This window comes from Ailuropoda melanoleuca, chromosome 14, assembly GCF_002007445.2.
Source record: "Ailuropoda melanoleuca isolate Jingjing chromosome 14, ASM200744v2, whole genome shotgun sequence".
Taxonomy (NCBI): Eukaryota; Metazoa; Chordata; class Mammalia; order Carnivora; family Ursidae; genus Ailuropoda; species Ailuropoda melanoleuca.
In genome coordinates, this window is record NC_048231.1 from 11,742,130 (window position 1) to 11,758,690 (window position 16,561).

At 39.0% G+C, this 16,561-nt stretch overlaps 1 protein-coding gene across 4 annotated transcripts in view; it reads right to left on the bottom strand.

Moving 5' to 3' along the window:
* LOC100473356 (cytochrome c oxidase assembly protein COX16 homolog, mitochondrial) overlaps positions 1-14,958 on the bottom strand; it is a 37,796-nt gene extending 22,838 nt beyond the window's left edge. For 3 of the 4 annotated variants that reach the window (XM_034643320.1, XM_034643318.1, XM_034643319.1), the window contains exons 1-2: positions 14,769-14,958; positions 7,199-7,270 (exon numbers count right to left, since the gene is read on the bottom strand). In XM_034643320.1, the coding sequence (XP_034499211.1) occupies positions 7,199-7,270; positions 14,769-14,840 (144 nt within the window). In that variant the 5' untranslated portion in view covers positions 14,841-14,958. Of the gene's footprint in view, positions 1-7,198; positions 7,271-14,749 lie in introns of all 4 variants that reach the window. The other variant, XM_011222073.3, reaches the window with a different exon arrangement.
* Between the last annotated feature and the right edge of the window lie 1,603 nt (positions 14,959-16,561).

Sequence of the window (16,561 nt, forward strand, 5' to 3'; positions counted from 1 at the left end):
CTTCCCGGCGCCCTGACACGGCGGCTCCCTCCCCCTTCTGTTTAGCCTCCGATATCTGTGCGCTGTTTCACGGCTCCACCTCGATACTCAGCGCTGGAGATGTTCATTTGTAGAGATCCAGATGTATCTTCCTGCGTCTCAGGCTGATTCCGTGGATGTTCCTGCTGGTCTGGTACCTATCCAGCTCAACTCAGGGGACCGGCTGAAAAAGGGGTCCCCTACTCCTCCGCCATCTTAACCTCTCCTCCCTAAAATCATATCTTAAACTTCTTTTCTTATTCTTAACTTACATGGGAATGGTTCTAATGTTTCTCTGTTAAGAATATTTACTATGATTACGGTTAATAGAATTCAACAAAGTGGTTAGATTAACACACAAAAATCAATCAAAGTGCATGGATCTACATATAAAATCATCAGGGTTTCTTTACTCAAGTGAAAACCAATTAGGAAATGTCAGAAAAAAAAAAAAAGAATCCATAACCAGAATAGTCTTATCTATCTAAAAAACTAAATCCATAGCTAAATACATTTTTAAAAAGAAAGACTGAAGCCCAGAAAGTGTCACTGGCAAATTCTATAAAATAGTTAAGTAAGTAACACCAATTCTACACAGTCTGTTTCAGAAAATAAAAAAGGAGGGAACCCAACTCATGTTATGAAGCCAGCGTTACCTTAATACCAAAACCAGACTGTTGGGGAGGAATTTTCCCTTCTTCCCTTCTATGTTCATTGGCTGGCCTAATATTTAATTGACAGAAAACAGATGAACAGGAGAAAACAAATTTAATTATGTACTATGGGAGGCCCACAAAGACATGAGACTCACAGGTAGCCAGGCAACTGAGTCAGGCAATTAAATATCATTCTGAGGTAAGGAAAATGAGGTAGGGAACTAGGGTTTAAAAGGGGAGGAAGACAATTCACAGGAAGATGAAAAGAGCAAATGTTTGGTAAACAAATACCCACTATGCCATACAGATAAGTCTTTCTGATATAAAAAGTTATCTCTGGTAATAGGTCTCTTCCTGGTACAGGCCCTCCATCTAAGTTGTTTTAGGCAGTGAATGGAAAGATTAAAAGCTTTTCCACAGTCTGCTGGGTCTTGAGCTTAAAATAATCCACATGTCAAAATGCCTCATTCTGGGACAGGATATCCTGCTCCCCCTCAAGACCAAACAGTAGGAGGAAAAAAACAAAAACTAAAACTACAACACTCTCTAGAGTAACCTCCAGTGGAAGAGTAAAAATACAGCTTTCAAACTAACACAAACTAACACAAAAACAAATTCATAAAACATTGTTAATCCAAAAGAGGACAAAAAAAGTAAAAAAGAAATAACTAACAAATAGCAAATTTTAAAAAAGTATATTTAAACCCAAATATGTAAAAACTTACATGAAATGTAAATGGATTCAATGATCCAATTAAAAAGCAAGACTATTAAAAACATATATTCTGTTTATAAGAGATATATTTAAAACCTAAGTTTCTATAAACCTAAATTTATAGAAAGATTAAGATTAAAAAGGAAGCTAATGAAGTCACACTAATATCCAACAAAACAGCCTTTAAGGAAAAAAAGCATTATTAGCAATCAAAGTGTTAAGACAACAGGCCCCAAATGGAGTCACTTCTGCTAAGCATGTCACCAAACTGAAACTTAATATCTAACCTAAATTCCACCCTCCCCCAGGAATGTAATCTTAACCAGTCAGTCTGGAATTTCCTGGTCAAAGTAGTGAAGTAAACTACCTGATTGTTCCCGTCTGTCCCCCAAAGAAAGATGAAATAATGTGCTCTTTCCTTGTCCCTGCTCGGTTAGGTCTATAAACTCTTTAGAGCTCCATTCCATTTGCCTGATGCATGAATCACTGAATAAAACCAATTTGATCTTTAAATGTACTGATACTTAAATTTATTTGAATTTTGTTTTTTAACAAAAACTTCATTATAATAAAAACTCAAATCCCCATGAAGATGTAATAATTCTGAAATTATGTGTGCCTAATATAGTGAAATGGAGTCATGAGAGATGTTAGCACAATTTTCTCAGTAGCAGATAGAAAAAAACAGATTTAAAAAGTCAACACTACAGAAAATTTGAGAAAACACTACAAACTTGACCAAATGGATGCATAAATTTTTAATATGTACCCAACACTGGCAGATATACATTCCTTCAGGGGCGCCTGGGTGGCACAGCAGTTAAGCGTCTGCCTTTGGCTCAGGGCGTGATCCCGGCATTATGGGATCAAGCCCCACATCAGGCTCTTCCCCTATGAGCCTGCTTCTTCCTCTCCCACTCCCCCTGCCTGTGCTCTCTCTCTCGCTGGCTGTCTCTATCTCTGTCGAATGAATAAATAAATAAAATCTTTAAAAAAAAAAAAAAGATATACATTCCTTCAAGCACATATTACTTATATATAAACTGATCCTATGCTGGGTCATAAAGCAAGTCTCAACAAATATCAAAGAATGAACTCACTGAAAATATTCTTTGATTACAACGCATCTAAGTTAGAAATCAATAAAAAATAATTTAACTAGAAAATCCCTTAGGCTTATAAACTAAGGAAAAACACACTTCCAAATGGCTTATGAATAACTGAAAAAAAATTTAATTAAAGGGGTGTGAATATATTATATATTAAACTTACATGACATAGCTAGACCCATGTTTAAAAGGAAATTCATCAGCTTGTAAGCATATATTACGAAAAAGATGGAAAGGGAATGAGCTAAGAATCTACCTCATAAAGTTAGGAAAAAGAAAAGAAACTCAAAGGAAAAAGTAAATAGAGAACAGAACTAATTAAAGATCAAACAAATGAATGAAGAAAGAATCAACTAAACCAAAAGCTATTGATAACTCCCAAGTAAAATTGACTTAGAAGAAAGAGAAGTCACAAATAAGAGTATTGAGAATGAAAAGGAGATCAATAACATAAATCTTATGGGCAATAGATACTGGGATAATATGAATACTTTTAGGACAATAAACTTGAAAATTTAAACAAAATGGGCAAATTCATAGAAAAATACAACTTTCTAACATGTAACAGAAAAAATAAATTATTTGAACAGTGTTATAATGTATAAAGAGCTGAATCTGTACTTTAAAATCTCACATAAAGAAAACTCCAGGTTCAGACGGCTTTACCAGTAGATTCCACTAAAGAAGAAATAATGCCAGTGTAATAAAAAACCTTCTAGTTATGTGGTAAGCATAAGCTTGATGTCAAAATTTGAAAAAGAGAACAGGCCAACTGCACTAATGCAGAATTCCTGAAAAACACTCTTACAAAAAGACAGCAACATATCAAAAAGACAGTATACCAAGATCAAGGTGAGTTCATTTCTCAGGAATGCACAATTAATTTGAAAACCACAATGTAATTTGCAAATAAACTAATGCAACAGAACAGACAACAACATAGGCACAGAAGAGCAGGAAGGGGAAAAACGTTATGTCAGTAAATGGTGCTTGAACAACTTGCTGTCTACATTAGGGAAAACATTCTATAAGCAGAGTTAGGGATCCCCAGAAAAAGAAAGACCCAGACATAGCTTTTGTGATACAAGAGAAGTCATTTCAGGTCCCCAACTATCCCCTCCCACCACTTCCCCCACCCCCTGGATCTGTGCCTTACCGACTCTACTTGCCCAAGCACACTTCTTGCAGTACTGCCTAGGGGGTGTTAGAATTACAAAGAAATTGGGGGGAAAAAAAACAGTAGTAAAGAATTTTAAGGGAACAATGGGAATGCAAAAACTAAGTCTCTAATGGGCCAGTAGATAGCCTAACCATATCAGAAACAAAAAAATCAAAGGTAAAACTCCCAGTGCTGTTTCAAAACATTCTTGAGTTGTCTTTGCAGGATTGAAACTAGCAGAAAATTTAAAGCTTATTTTTCAGAGAACTGTTTCTCTGTAGTCAGCTACTGTTTCTTTTCAGACTCCACTAAGAAATACACTGGCTGCCTCTGCAGAGGCCTGGACTTGGGAGTCAACTGATATGGTTCCAACCTATGAACAAGCAAGGCCCTGCAGAGCTTACCTGAGATAACCAGCCCAAGGTCCCATCCAGTGTATACTGGCTCTTGGATCACGTCCCTAGCTCCTTCGCTGTGTCCAACAGTTAACTCTACTTCAGTACAATGTCAAAGTCTCTGCCCTAGGAGGAGCGCAGGCTTCATAACGTACTACATCTGCACAACCTTATTCCCGCCTTTATGTGTGATGACAAAGCTCCCCTTTCTGAATATTCATCCTAATCTTAAATAAAAAGAACTCTCTCACCCCTGTTTGGGTAGTCATGGATTTGGAAGTTGTTCCCATGATCTCTTTCCTATTTGCCACAAATAAAGTTTCCTTTATGAGACAATACCACCTGCCGGAATTACTTAGAGATTACCTGTTGTAATCCAGGTAATCTCTATCTGCAACTCACCAAGCAGCAAACGAATTTACATTAGTTCAGGTACAGCTAGTTCCCTTACAGTTCCTCCAATGTGTGTGGGTTTTTTTCAAACCACCAAGCAATTAACTCAATTCTGACACTACCTAACTGGAGATAGAGTCAGATCCCACAGGTTAAGGGCTCAATTGTCCAAGACAGCCCCCACCCCCACTTCACACACAAATTGCAAATCCAGGATGTCACCTGTACTTCTGACTGGTTATAGACTGGAGGTTCCAACAACCCCTCCCTGGGTTTGATTACTTTGCTAGAGCAGCTCACAGAATTGAAACATTTTACTTATAAAAGGCCAAACAGAAGAGATGCACAGGTAAGGTATAGGGAAAGGGTACGGAAATTCCATGCTTTCTCTAAGAGGGCTACTCTCCCAGAACATCTACAAGTTCCCCCAGTCAGGAATCTATCTGAACCCTATCTTTTTGGGTTTTTATGGAGGCTTCATTACATGGGGATGATTGATTAAGTCCTTGCCATTGGCAATTCATTCAACCTCTAGCCCTACTCCCCTCCCTGGAAGTCAAGGGGTGGGAGTGAAAGTTCCAACCCTGTCTCACAAGGTTGTCTCTCCTAGCAACCAGCCCCAATCTGTAGGTTACCCAGGGGCATTCCATAAATTCATTAACATAACAAAAGACACCTTTGCTCACTCTCATCACTTAGGATATTCCAGGGGTTTTAGCTCAATGCCAGAAAACAGAGCAAAGACCAAATACATATTTCTTATAAATCAGAAGATCACAATTCCTCACACCATATACAAAAAATCAGTTCCATTTGGGTTTTATATTTGCAGACCCAAGTATAAAAGGCAAAACAAGAATTTTAGCAATCATATAGAAAAATATTTATATTTTGGCATAAGAAAAACTTCTTAAAAGGACCAAAAGAAAAAGTAACTATAAAGTAAAAAAAAGAATAAAACAGACTACACTAAATTTGTTCATCAAAAGACACCATTAAGATGAAAGGTTTATAATCTGGCATGTATAAAGAATCTTATAAAACAATAAGAAAAAGACCAACAATCAACAGAAACAATGGGCAACCGAGACCTGAAACATCACAATAGAGGACACACAATAAAGGAAATATAAGTGGGCAACAGACACAGGAGAAGTGATCAACGTCAATACTCACTCCTCCAGAGTATTAAGGGAATTAGCCCCCAGTCTATCTGCCTCCCAGAAAAAAGGACAAAGCCTTTCAGGAGGAAAACAGTACCACCTGGAATCTCTACAAGTGTTTACAAACAATATCCAATATTTAATTCAAAAATTACAAGGTTGGGGCACCTGGGTAGCTCAGTCAGTTAAGCATCTGCCTTCAGCTCAAGTCATGATCTCGGAGTCCCGGGATTGACCCCCATGTCAGGCTCCCTGCTCAGTCTGTTTCTCCCTCTTCCTTTGTCCCTCTCCCTGCTTGTGCTCTCTCTTTCTCTCTCTTTCACTCACTCTCTCCAAATAAATAAATAAAATCTTAAAAAAAATAAATAAAAATAAAAAAAATTACAAGCTGTGTTCAAAGACAGAACATTTAAAACCAAGAAAAGGAAAAAATTAGACAATAAAAACAGATCTATAGTTGAGTATGCTGGCGATAAGACTTTAAAGTAACATATATATTCAAGATACTAAAGGAAAAAGTAAATAAAAACATGATTTCATGGAAGATTACATATACTATACATTCTTTTTCAATTTAGTATTTACCCTAATACTTACGTCTTTAAGACTAGTTGGAGTTGGTGTTTCTCTTAAACTATAAAACTAACTGAGAAAATTGAATAGGTCCCTTTAATACTCTGTAATTTCATACCAATAATTATTTATTAATATAATAAATATATATTATATAATATATATTTCATTAGAGGATCTCAATAATATTGGTAGAAAATTTATATATAAAATATTACATATATGTATATAAGAAATTATACATATATGTACATAGGTTTTATATATATATAAAACTTGGGAAAAAACTCAAATATCACATGTGGCCACAAACAAAAACTACATAACTTCTGAATGAATTAATCAGAGTTAAATAACTAGAGTTTGTATCTAACACTTGGCCTAAAGTAACTGAATCAAAGAGGGTGAAAATCCTAGCACTACCTCTAAATAGCCATGTAACCATAGGTAAGTTACTGAAGCTCTCTGAGCCTCAGTTTCCTCACCTGTAAAATAAATTTTACATATATTTATACATAAATATATAATTTTATATATAATATATAAACATATTATACCTAAAAAGATATCATTATTTGTAATGAAAACTAATTTTCCTTTCCTTCAGTATTAGTAATATCAGTATACTTTATATATCAATACAATTTATGAAATTACTGGTATTAATATGAAATAGCTAATTTATAATTGGAGTAATATAATGGGAGTGACATTATCCAACATTGTTCAGTCCCTTTTAAGTCCTTCTTTAAAAACAACTCCACTGAATACATTTTATGGGAGAATGCAGTATTGCAAATTTTCTATGAATAAGATAACTAAATTCTTTACATTTCATGATTCACTTCCATATGATCATTCATGTTGTCTTAAAGAATAAGAAAGAGCCCAAAGATCATAAGACCCCTTGAAAAATTAGACAAAACTCAGACTGTTTAGTACAGAATATAGTATACACATCTAAACCAGAACAACGGCATATGCAGCCACATGTCAAACTCCAACTACCGTCCTTACTTTAATTTTCACAGCATCATAGCGGATTTGTGAAAACTCACGAAGACCGAAAGAACCTCCAACAATCAGCAACTGAAACAAAGAAAGGAAACAATTAAAATAGAAGGGCAGAATTTAGTCTATCTACAGATTAATGCCAAAAGTGATCCAATACTTTATCTTCCTGGTGAGTTACCATTCATCTGTTCAGAGTAGATGCAGTATGTACAGTCACTAAGAAACATTTTATCATATTACCAAATACCAAGTCAGTACCCCATTACTTGTTTGTTCATTTTTAAAGATCTTATTTATTTTTGGGGGGGGGAGCACAAAGGAAGGGAGAGAGACAAGCAGACTCTGTGCTAAGTGTTGAGCGCAGAGCCCAATGTGGGGCTTGATCACATGACCCCGAGATCATGACCTGAGCAGAAACCAAGAGTTGGACACTTAACCAACTGAGCCACCCAGGTGCCCCCCCATTACTTGTATTCCACCTTATGGTTTAAATAACATCATCACAAGCATTATATTGGTTGATCTTACAAAAGAAGCTAAGAAAAAAATCCATTTAACAGATGAGGAAATAAAAGCACAGGCACCTAAATGACTTGCCTATGATTACCCTGAGTAAAGCCAGGAATTAAATTCTGGCCTCATTTCTTCAAGACCAGAATTCTTTCAATTTTATGTGTTTGCAAAATAAGCTAACTAGACAGCATTTTTCTCCATTTTCTCACCAACTAATAAAAGAATCTCATAAAATACACCACACTTCTCAATATATGGCAAACCTTAAAAGATCCCTCCAACTGTCATTGCTGCTTTATCACCTCCTCCAATAATCTAATGGGCTTTCACCCCTAATCCTAAAGCTGTAAAAGTCTAGCAATTTGGATAAAAACAAAGTTTGATCCCTACCTTCCTTTTTATGTCAACATATTAATATTACCAAATAAGGAAATACAAAGATAAAAAACATTGTAAAATATAAAACTTCACAATTTTGAAGTTGAAAAGCTAACAAAATCTTGAGGCTATAAATTTTAAAACCCAGTAAGTTTGACCACATAAAAATTTTAAATGTCTATCCTGACAAATAAATGAAATAAAAACAACACAAAATCAAAAGACAACAAATCAGCAAACATATCCGTTATATATAAGCAGCTAATATCTGGCAATGTCAATATGTAAGAATTAATTTGTATAAGTAAAATAACCTTTGTCTTTGTGTTTCAATGAAAAGATATGTCCCTGGCTTTCGTAACTGTCTGTCTCCTTTTATTCATTCTTCCTCTTCTTCCCAACGTCAAAATGTTGGGAGTATCCCAAAAGGCTCAAATCTTCACATTTCTTCTAACTATTCAAAACCAACACTAAATCAATAGCTGATGTCATCCAATTTCATGGCCTTAAATAGGCTCTAGCACCTAACGACCGCCAAATGCACACTTTCAATGGGAAACATCCCCTAAACTGAAACCTGCCTTCCTATTGGACATCTCCACTTGCAAGTCTAACAGATAAATGGGGCCTGGGGTGGGCCAGTGGGTTACACATCTGACTTCAGCTCAGGTTATGATCTCCAGGTCCCGGGATCCGCCCACACTGGGCCATCTTCGGGAAGCCTGCTTCTCCCTCTCTCTCTGCCCCTCCCGCCATGCTCTCAGATAAATAAAATCTTAAAAAAAAAAAAAAAGTCTAACAGATATACATAAATTAACATTTTAAAAAACCCTCGACTTTTACCCCAATACTCTTTCTGCCCCAATCTTTCGAATCCCAGTAAATGTCAACTGCTCTCATCGAACAGCTCAAGCAAATTTCTCTGTAATCATCATAAGCCCTTCTCATTCATATCTCATATCTAATCCATCCCTGAGTTCTGTCGCCTCTACTTTCAAAGTATTTCTTGAATCTGACAATTTCTGACTCTACCTTCTTCTAATACTCTAGTCCAGGCCTCCATCACCTCTTTCTGGAACTACTGCAATCACAGTACCCACATGTTACATAATGAAGAATTTGTCTGATCTTTGTCTTGGGTTCCTGAGAGGGAGGCACTAACTCGGACCTTCCTGAGATAGGAGTATCNCCTTCCTGAGTGACAGGAGTATCTTTGTTATTGATGGTGGGCCCCTAGGACCACACCTGAGTTTATGCTAATGAGGCCTAATGAGTTTATGCTAATGACTCATGGTAGGCCCCTAGAGAGTTGCAGTACACAGGCGGGCCATGCTGGCATGATCAACCATGTGACTAGAGGGGTGGGGCTTTAAGCCACATGGTATCAACCTGACCTCCAAGGAGATGGGGTGGACACTGAGTTCCCTTACATAGTTAATGATTCAATTAACCATACCTGGATAATGAAACCCCAATTAAAAAAAACTCTGGACACTGAAGCTTACTTGAGCTTCCTGGTTGGTGAACACATCAATGTGCTGGGAGGGCGGCATGCCCTAACTTCACAGGAGGAAAACATGGAAACTCTGTTTTTGGGAACTTTTCAGACCTTACCCTGTGGGTCTCTTCTTTTGGCTTTTCCTAATTTGTGCCCTTCATAATAAAACTATAATTGTAAGCATAGTGCTTTCCTGAGTTCTGTGAGTCACTCTAGTGAATTATTGAACTTGAGAGTGTTAATAGGAACCCATGAATTTATAACCAGTTGATCAGAAGCACAGGTGGTCTAAGACTCCCAGAGCTTTCAGCTGGTGTCTGAAATAAGGGGGGTTTCATGAAGGACTATTCCCTTACTCTGTTAAGTCTGTGCTAACCCTGATTTGGGTCAGAACTGCACCGCACCACCTACCACTCATTACCACAGTATCTACACTCCTAACTAAATATCTGCATTTGTGCAATAGATCCCATATCATCCTATCTATCGAAGGACCCTGATTCATCAATTCTCTCGTTTCCTGTACCAAGAAAATCTTGCTCACTACCACATGGTTCATCATAAAAAATGCTATTATTTCTCCCACTTATTAACAAAGTTCTCTAGACCTCACTTCCTCACATCACTATGCTCTTTCCTTGTTCTTATCTGCACTAAAATTTCTCAAAGGAGTTGTCGATGCTCACTGTACCCCCACTCTCTCTTAGACCCATTCCAACCATCAAAGACATCCACGTTACCAAATCCAATGGTTAATTCTCTGTTCTCATCTTATTTCATGAGCAAAATTTGACACAGTTGATCACTTTCCGCCTTTTCCCTTAAATCTGGTTTTTCTTTTACCTGAAAATATTTGTTAGTGTCCTTTATTGATTCTTCCTGTACATTCAACCCCCTAATGTTGGAGAGCCCCAGGGCACAATGATTGGTCTTCTCTAGCTACATTAATTTCTTTTGTGACTTCAATCAATCCTATAACTTTAAAAATATTCACATGTTGATTACTAACACTCCACCTTTAGAAGGGATCAAGCAGGCACCAGGGGAACAAAGCAGCACTAGGTAAACAAACAAAGCAGACCAGAATAGCACTGCAAGGGCTCTGGAACCTAAATTATCATTGGAAAGAAAGCCCAAACTAGTGTGCTACTACCTACAAGCTAAGTCTAGCATGGTGACTGCTTGCTAAAGCAGAAGACTTAAATAGGATGCAGTTTCCTAAAATATTCAGAATGTCCACGAGACAATAAAAACTCACTTGTCATAGCAAGAATCAGGAAAACAGCAAGTTGAATCAGAAAATACTATCAAGAGATATTAATATGCAGATAAACCAGATACTGGAATGATCTGACAGAGATTTTATTTTTTTTTAAAGATTTATTTATTATTTGAGAGAGAGCACCGCACCCGCACCTGTTGGGGAGGGCCAGAGGCGGAGGGAGAGGGAGAAGCAGACTCCCCACTGAGCAGGGAGCCCCACGCCCACACCAGCTGGATGTGGCTCGGTCTCAGGACCCTGAGACCATGACTTGAGCTGAAACCAAGAGTTGGACACTTAACCGACGGAGCCACCCAGGTGTCCCATGATCTAACAAAGATTTTAAAGGAATCATTATAAAAATGCTTCAGAGATCAGTAACAGAAATTCTTAAAACAAATGAAATATTACAAAATCTCACAAAAGACATGAAAAAAGAACCAAAAGGTGACATCAGTGAAATGGCAGACTAAGAATCTCCAAAAATCTTCTCCATCAAAGCAATGAAAAAACTGGCAAAAGCTCTCAAATCAACTTTTTCAGAAATTTGAAAATTAAGCAAAGACTTGCAGTAATGTTGGGAACATTTTCTTAAGAAGAAGACTGCCTTTCAGTAAGAAAAGAAAGCTTGGTGGCATTTTTATTCCCTCTCTCCACCCCAGCTCCATGGTAACCACGAAAACAAGAATGCAATCATGGTACAAAGAAGTCACCTTTAAAGGGGCAGAATGGAGTTGGAGCTCCTTAAAATCTTATTCCCTGGGGCGCCTGGGTGGCTCAGTCGTTAAGCATCTACCCTCGGCTCACGGCGTGATCCCCGCGTTGTGGGATCGAGCCCCACATCAGGCTCCTCTGCTATGAGCCTGCTTCTTCCTCTCCCACTCCCCCTGCTTGTGTTCCGTCTCTCGCTGGCTGTCTCTATCAAATAAATAAATAAAATCTTTAAAAAAAAAATCTTATTCCCTGAGAACTGTCTCTGCTTGACCAAATCTGGTGGCCCAATGGAAACCTCAGTCACAAGGCTGTCTTCAGTTTTCCTGACTTTGAGCTCAACCAGTACCAACAGACTTCTCCCAGGAAGTGTTTGTTGAAAAAATTCAGATGCAATTGTTTAACATCATGACTGCATGAGGTGGTAGGCAACAGGGCAAATAACAGTCTAACCAAAAACCTTAAAAGGAAAATATGAGAAATAAGGTATCCACAGGGGACTCTGAAAAGTTCAAGCATATTCTTGAGAATCTAGTAGGAAATGTTCATGGACAGAATTGTGCCCATGCCCAGAGAGGTGTGTAAGTAAGCTCAGGAGAGATCTGAGAAGGCCTTAAACACGTGCCTGTGGCTAACCCTGAGTTTCTAAGCAAGCAGAAAATAAAAGCTCAAGGCAGAGTTGTACCTGCCTGGCTAAGTGTTGAAGACACACCAAAACAAGCACACAGAGCCCCTCAACAAAGATTTACTGTTTCCAGGTGTTTACGGAAATCTTTACCCAATAAAAAGAAAAACAGCCCGATTTAAAAATGGGCAAATGATTTGAATAAACATTTCTCCAAAAAAGAGACACAGATGACCAATAACCATATGAAACTATGTTCCATATCATTAGCCATAAGGGAAATGCAAATCAAAACCACAATGAGATACCTTCACATCCACCGAAAAGGGTATAATAAAAAAGATGGACAGTCATAAGTGTTGGCAAGGATGTGGAGGATTCATTGCTGGTGGGACTGTAAAATGACGTAGCCCCTCCGGGAAATAGCTTGACAGTTCCTCAAAATGTTAAACATGTAGTATCACATGACCCAGCAATTCCACCACTAGGTACATACCTAAGAGAAATGAAAACACGTCCACACAAAAACTTGTACATGAATGTTCGTAGCAGCATTATTCAAAATGGCCAAAAAATGGAAACAATCTAAAATGTTCATCGATGGATAAATAAAATGATAAATAAATAGGATAGGATTAAGATTAAAAAAAAGTCTATCCAAATGATGGACTATTATTTAGCCATAAAAACAAATGAAGTTTTGATACATGTTACAACATGAATGAATCTTGGAAACACTATGCTAATTGAAAGAAGTCTGTCACAAAAGACCACATGTCATATTGTGCTATTAAACCTACAGACAGAAGTAGATTAGCAGTTGCCTAGGTGGAGGGAGAGGGAGGAGAAAATAGAAAGTGACTACTAATGAGCACGGTGTCTCTTCTGGGATGATGCAATTATTGTAAAGTTAGACAGTGGTGATAGTCGCATAACTCTGTGAATATACTAAAAACGCTGAACCGAACACTTTAAATGGGCTAATTTTTTGGTGTGTAGGAACCAGCAGGTCACTGGTCAGATTAGAAAGGTAAATTCTGACTAAATGGGCAGTGTGGAAGCTGAAACAAGTATATTCTCTTTCCTCAAGTAGTTTGGACAAAAACGGAAGGAGGGCAGTATTTGCATATACCTGGTGTTCAAAGTCTGTATATCCTATGAAGCATTAATAGTTATCCAAGAGAGGAAATAATTTCAGCTTGAAGATAAATGTAGGGTAGTAATTATGGCATACGCAACTGATACATGATAAGGAGGATGTATCTTTTGAGTTCTTTCCAGTAGTGTTTGGTTTCAGAGTACTGAATTCAACATTTTCCTCTTCAATTTATTTATATGTTTAGGATTCATATATTGAAACATGGTCCTCTAGGTCTGGTATATTTGTAGAGACCAGTACAGAGTAACATATTTGGGGAAAAGGCTACTGTGGCACTTTCCATTCCCTGAAATAAAACAAAAGAGAAGAAACCCCTAAGTACCTAGAAGGTACTTCAACACTAGTGGTTTCAACATCACGGCTTTGGTGATTCTGAAAAATAAGAAACAAAATCAAATTGGCTTTCACTGGAACATGCAGGTGACCTCAAGTTAGTGACCACAATCGCAATGCTTCTGAATGGATCTCCATCTGGGGGCAGAGGAATCTATAGAGAGGATAGTTTTTACACTTGTCCCGTCAGCTACACAAATAAAGATCACTTCTCTCCTTTCGTTCTGTTTAAATGCAAAAGCTGTTAACTTCACCTATACCAATATCCATATAAACGATTAAACTGTTAAGTATTTAAAAGAAAAGTGGCTTTTGTCCACACGCTTTATTGAAATTGTCTCATTTATTTACTATGACATCAAGGCTTGCTGAAGCAAAATAACTAGCCAAGGTGAAACAGCGGGGGGGGGTGGAGTTATATGCCTGGATTCCAATTCTGGTTGGTGTTATGTCAACCTCAACCTGTATCTTTTAGAGGAATGAGATCCTTAGGGAACTCAGTGTCGGACAGGACGCAAACATATAAACACCAAAAGTACACTCAACGTGCTTCAAAATGATCAATTCTAAGTCAGCGACCTTTTGAAGGCTGCTGCAATGTGGCACGCACCGTGCTAAACACTCCATTTTCACAAGGTTTCATTTAACTCCTAACTACAACCGGGGAAGAATTAAACCAGTTCACAAACCAGGAAGCTGCAACGTGGAGATGCCCGAAATTGTACAGTCAAATTAAGTACATACATCTAGTTCCAACGATTCACAGCACCATCCAGGTGTAGCACGGGGTTAAAAATGTCAGCTTAGTAATCACCCAGACCCGGTGTAAAACCTGGTTCTGACCTCGCTCTCTGACGCACACCCTGGTAACTACCAGGGAGGGTAAAAGGGGAACTTGAGACCTGGCATCAGCGAAAGGGGAGGTCGAAGACCACCACCTCCCGCCAGCCCCCTCCCCGCCCAGGCTGCTGCTCCCCGCCTCCCGCCTCCCAGATCCGGGCCGCCGGGACCCCTCCGACCTAGACGCCCCACCCCTTCCGGAATCCCGCCCCGCACGTTCTCCTGCCTGCGCTCACCAGCATGGGGACTCCGTACCGAAGCGTCTTGTTCTTGCGCAGGGAGCGCATCACCGAATGTACAGACATGACTGAACTCTCCCACGTGCATGGACGCCTAGCCCAACAGGCCCAGCACGGCCTCCCGAATCCAAGCTCCCTCCCCAGGAGGCAGTCCTTGACTCGCCTCCCTTCCTTGGCCTCCCGGCGGTCGGTCCTCCCCCAATAGACCTCCGCCAGACAAAAGCAATCGATGCGTCGTAACACACTCGCGCGTTCGGGTGGAAATTCGACTATCGGCCCTTTGGTTCCGGCACACTGGTTTGCAGTCGGGACTTGGGACTGAAGCCCTGTTTGTAGTCCTCATCAAGTGATGTGGAAACCGATACCTGCCAGGTCCGGGTCTTGGCCAACGTCTTCCGACGTTCCCTAGCACATAACTGCTCTATAAAATCAGCCAAGAAAAAAAAGTTACTTTGGAGCTAATATTGCAGCTTCTGGTACCCTGGCTGTTTGTGGGATGGGGAGTTTACCAGTTTAATAAAGATTTGGAAATAAATAAATCACCACGAAAGGGAAGGTTGAATGGCAGTGTAGTGCCTTGATATCACTGATCCTTTAATGCTAGTGCTTTAACCACTAGGTGGCCTGTAATCTTCATTTATGAGTGTTTGTTTTCCACTCATTCTGCAACCCTCCAGCATATATTTTTGCAGGTCATTAGAAGGTTCGAGGGAAACAGAGATGAAAAGATATAATCCCTGCCTTAAAGAAGGGGGCAGTTTAATGGGCAAATGAACACGTGCCTTAAGCACAATAGTTACTTAGGAAACACCCCCCATGTGCCATTTGCCAGGGTGAGTCAGAGAAAGCCTCACCTACCAAGTACTACGTGGGATGACATAACGCTCTAAAATACAGGTGAATGGAGTAACATTTCCCATGTTATCCCTGAGATCTTCCCCTCTGTCCCTGCCTCTGTTGCCGCTGAAGTGTTCCTGGTTTAATCCTTTGTCATCTTTCCACCTATTGAAGTCATCCCTAAGTGGTCTTCAGAAGAGAAATCCAGCTCTACGTTTCACCAGCTCTAATAACACCCATATCCATAGGCCTACTGGGTCAAATATGAAAAAAACCAAAAAACAAACGTACCTTAATTGTGATTCTCAAGTCTGTCTTCCACTCTGCTGAAAAGTTATCTAAAAAGCTTAAGCGATGAGATTCTCCTGGTTGGTTTTGTTTATTTGTTTGTTGTTTGCCTACACTAGTCACTCCAATTTTCTTCACAAGGGATTTAAGGTCCTTTTTAATGGCCTGCCTTTTCTGCAACTCTTCTTCATCCACTCCATACTCCATCTTGGAGGAGATATTTTCCCCTAAGTATTGAATGAATTTCCACATCTTCAAAATGCAGCTTCAAGAACAACACGTTCTTGAAGCCTCCCTTACTCCACGGGCAATATAAGTTACTCCCTTCTCAGAGCTCCAGTGGCCTTTGACTAATATATATCACAGAACACTATCACACTATATTATCAGTTTTCATGTATAAAGTCATTGTTGCTCCAAATAGCATATAAGCAAGAAGAAAACAGGAGAGAAGGAAGGATACTTCAGAGATTGAATTTGAACGTTGGGGCTTAATTTTTGCTTCTGAGGCTGAGGAAATGAGTCCAACCTCCCATCCCCTGTTCCCCAAAGAAGCATCACCTGAGCTGAGCCAAGGGAGATGTTGGACTGATCAGGATAAACTTTATTAAAGTGAGACTAAAAATTCTATTTTGGAGGTATTTCTCCAATCTTCTGTCACCCCAGTCTCTCCACCCCTGCAAA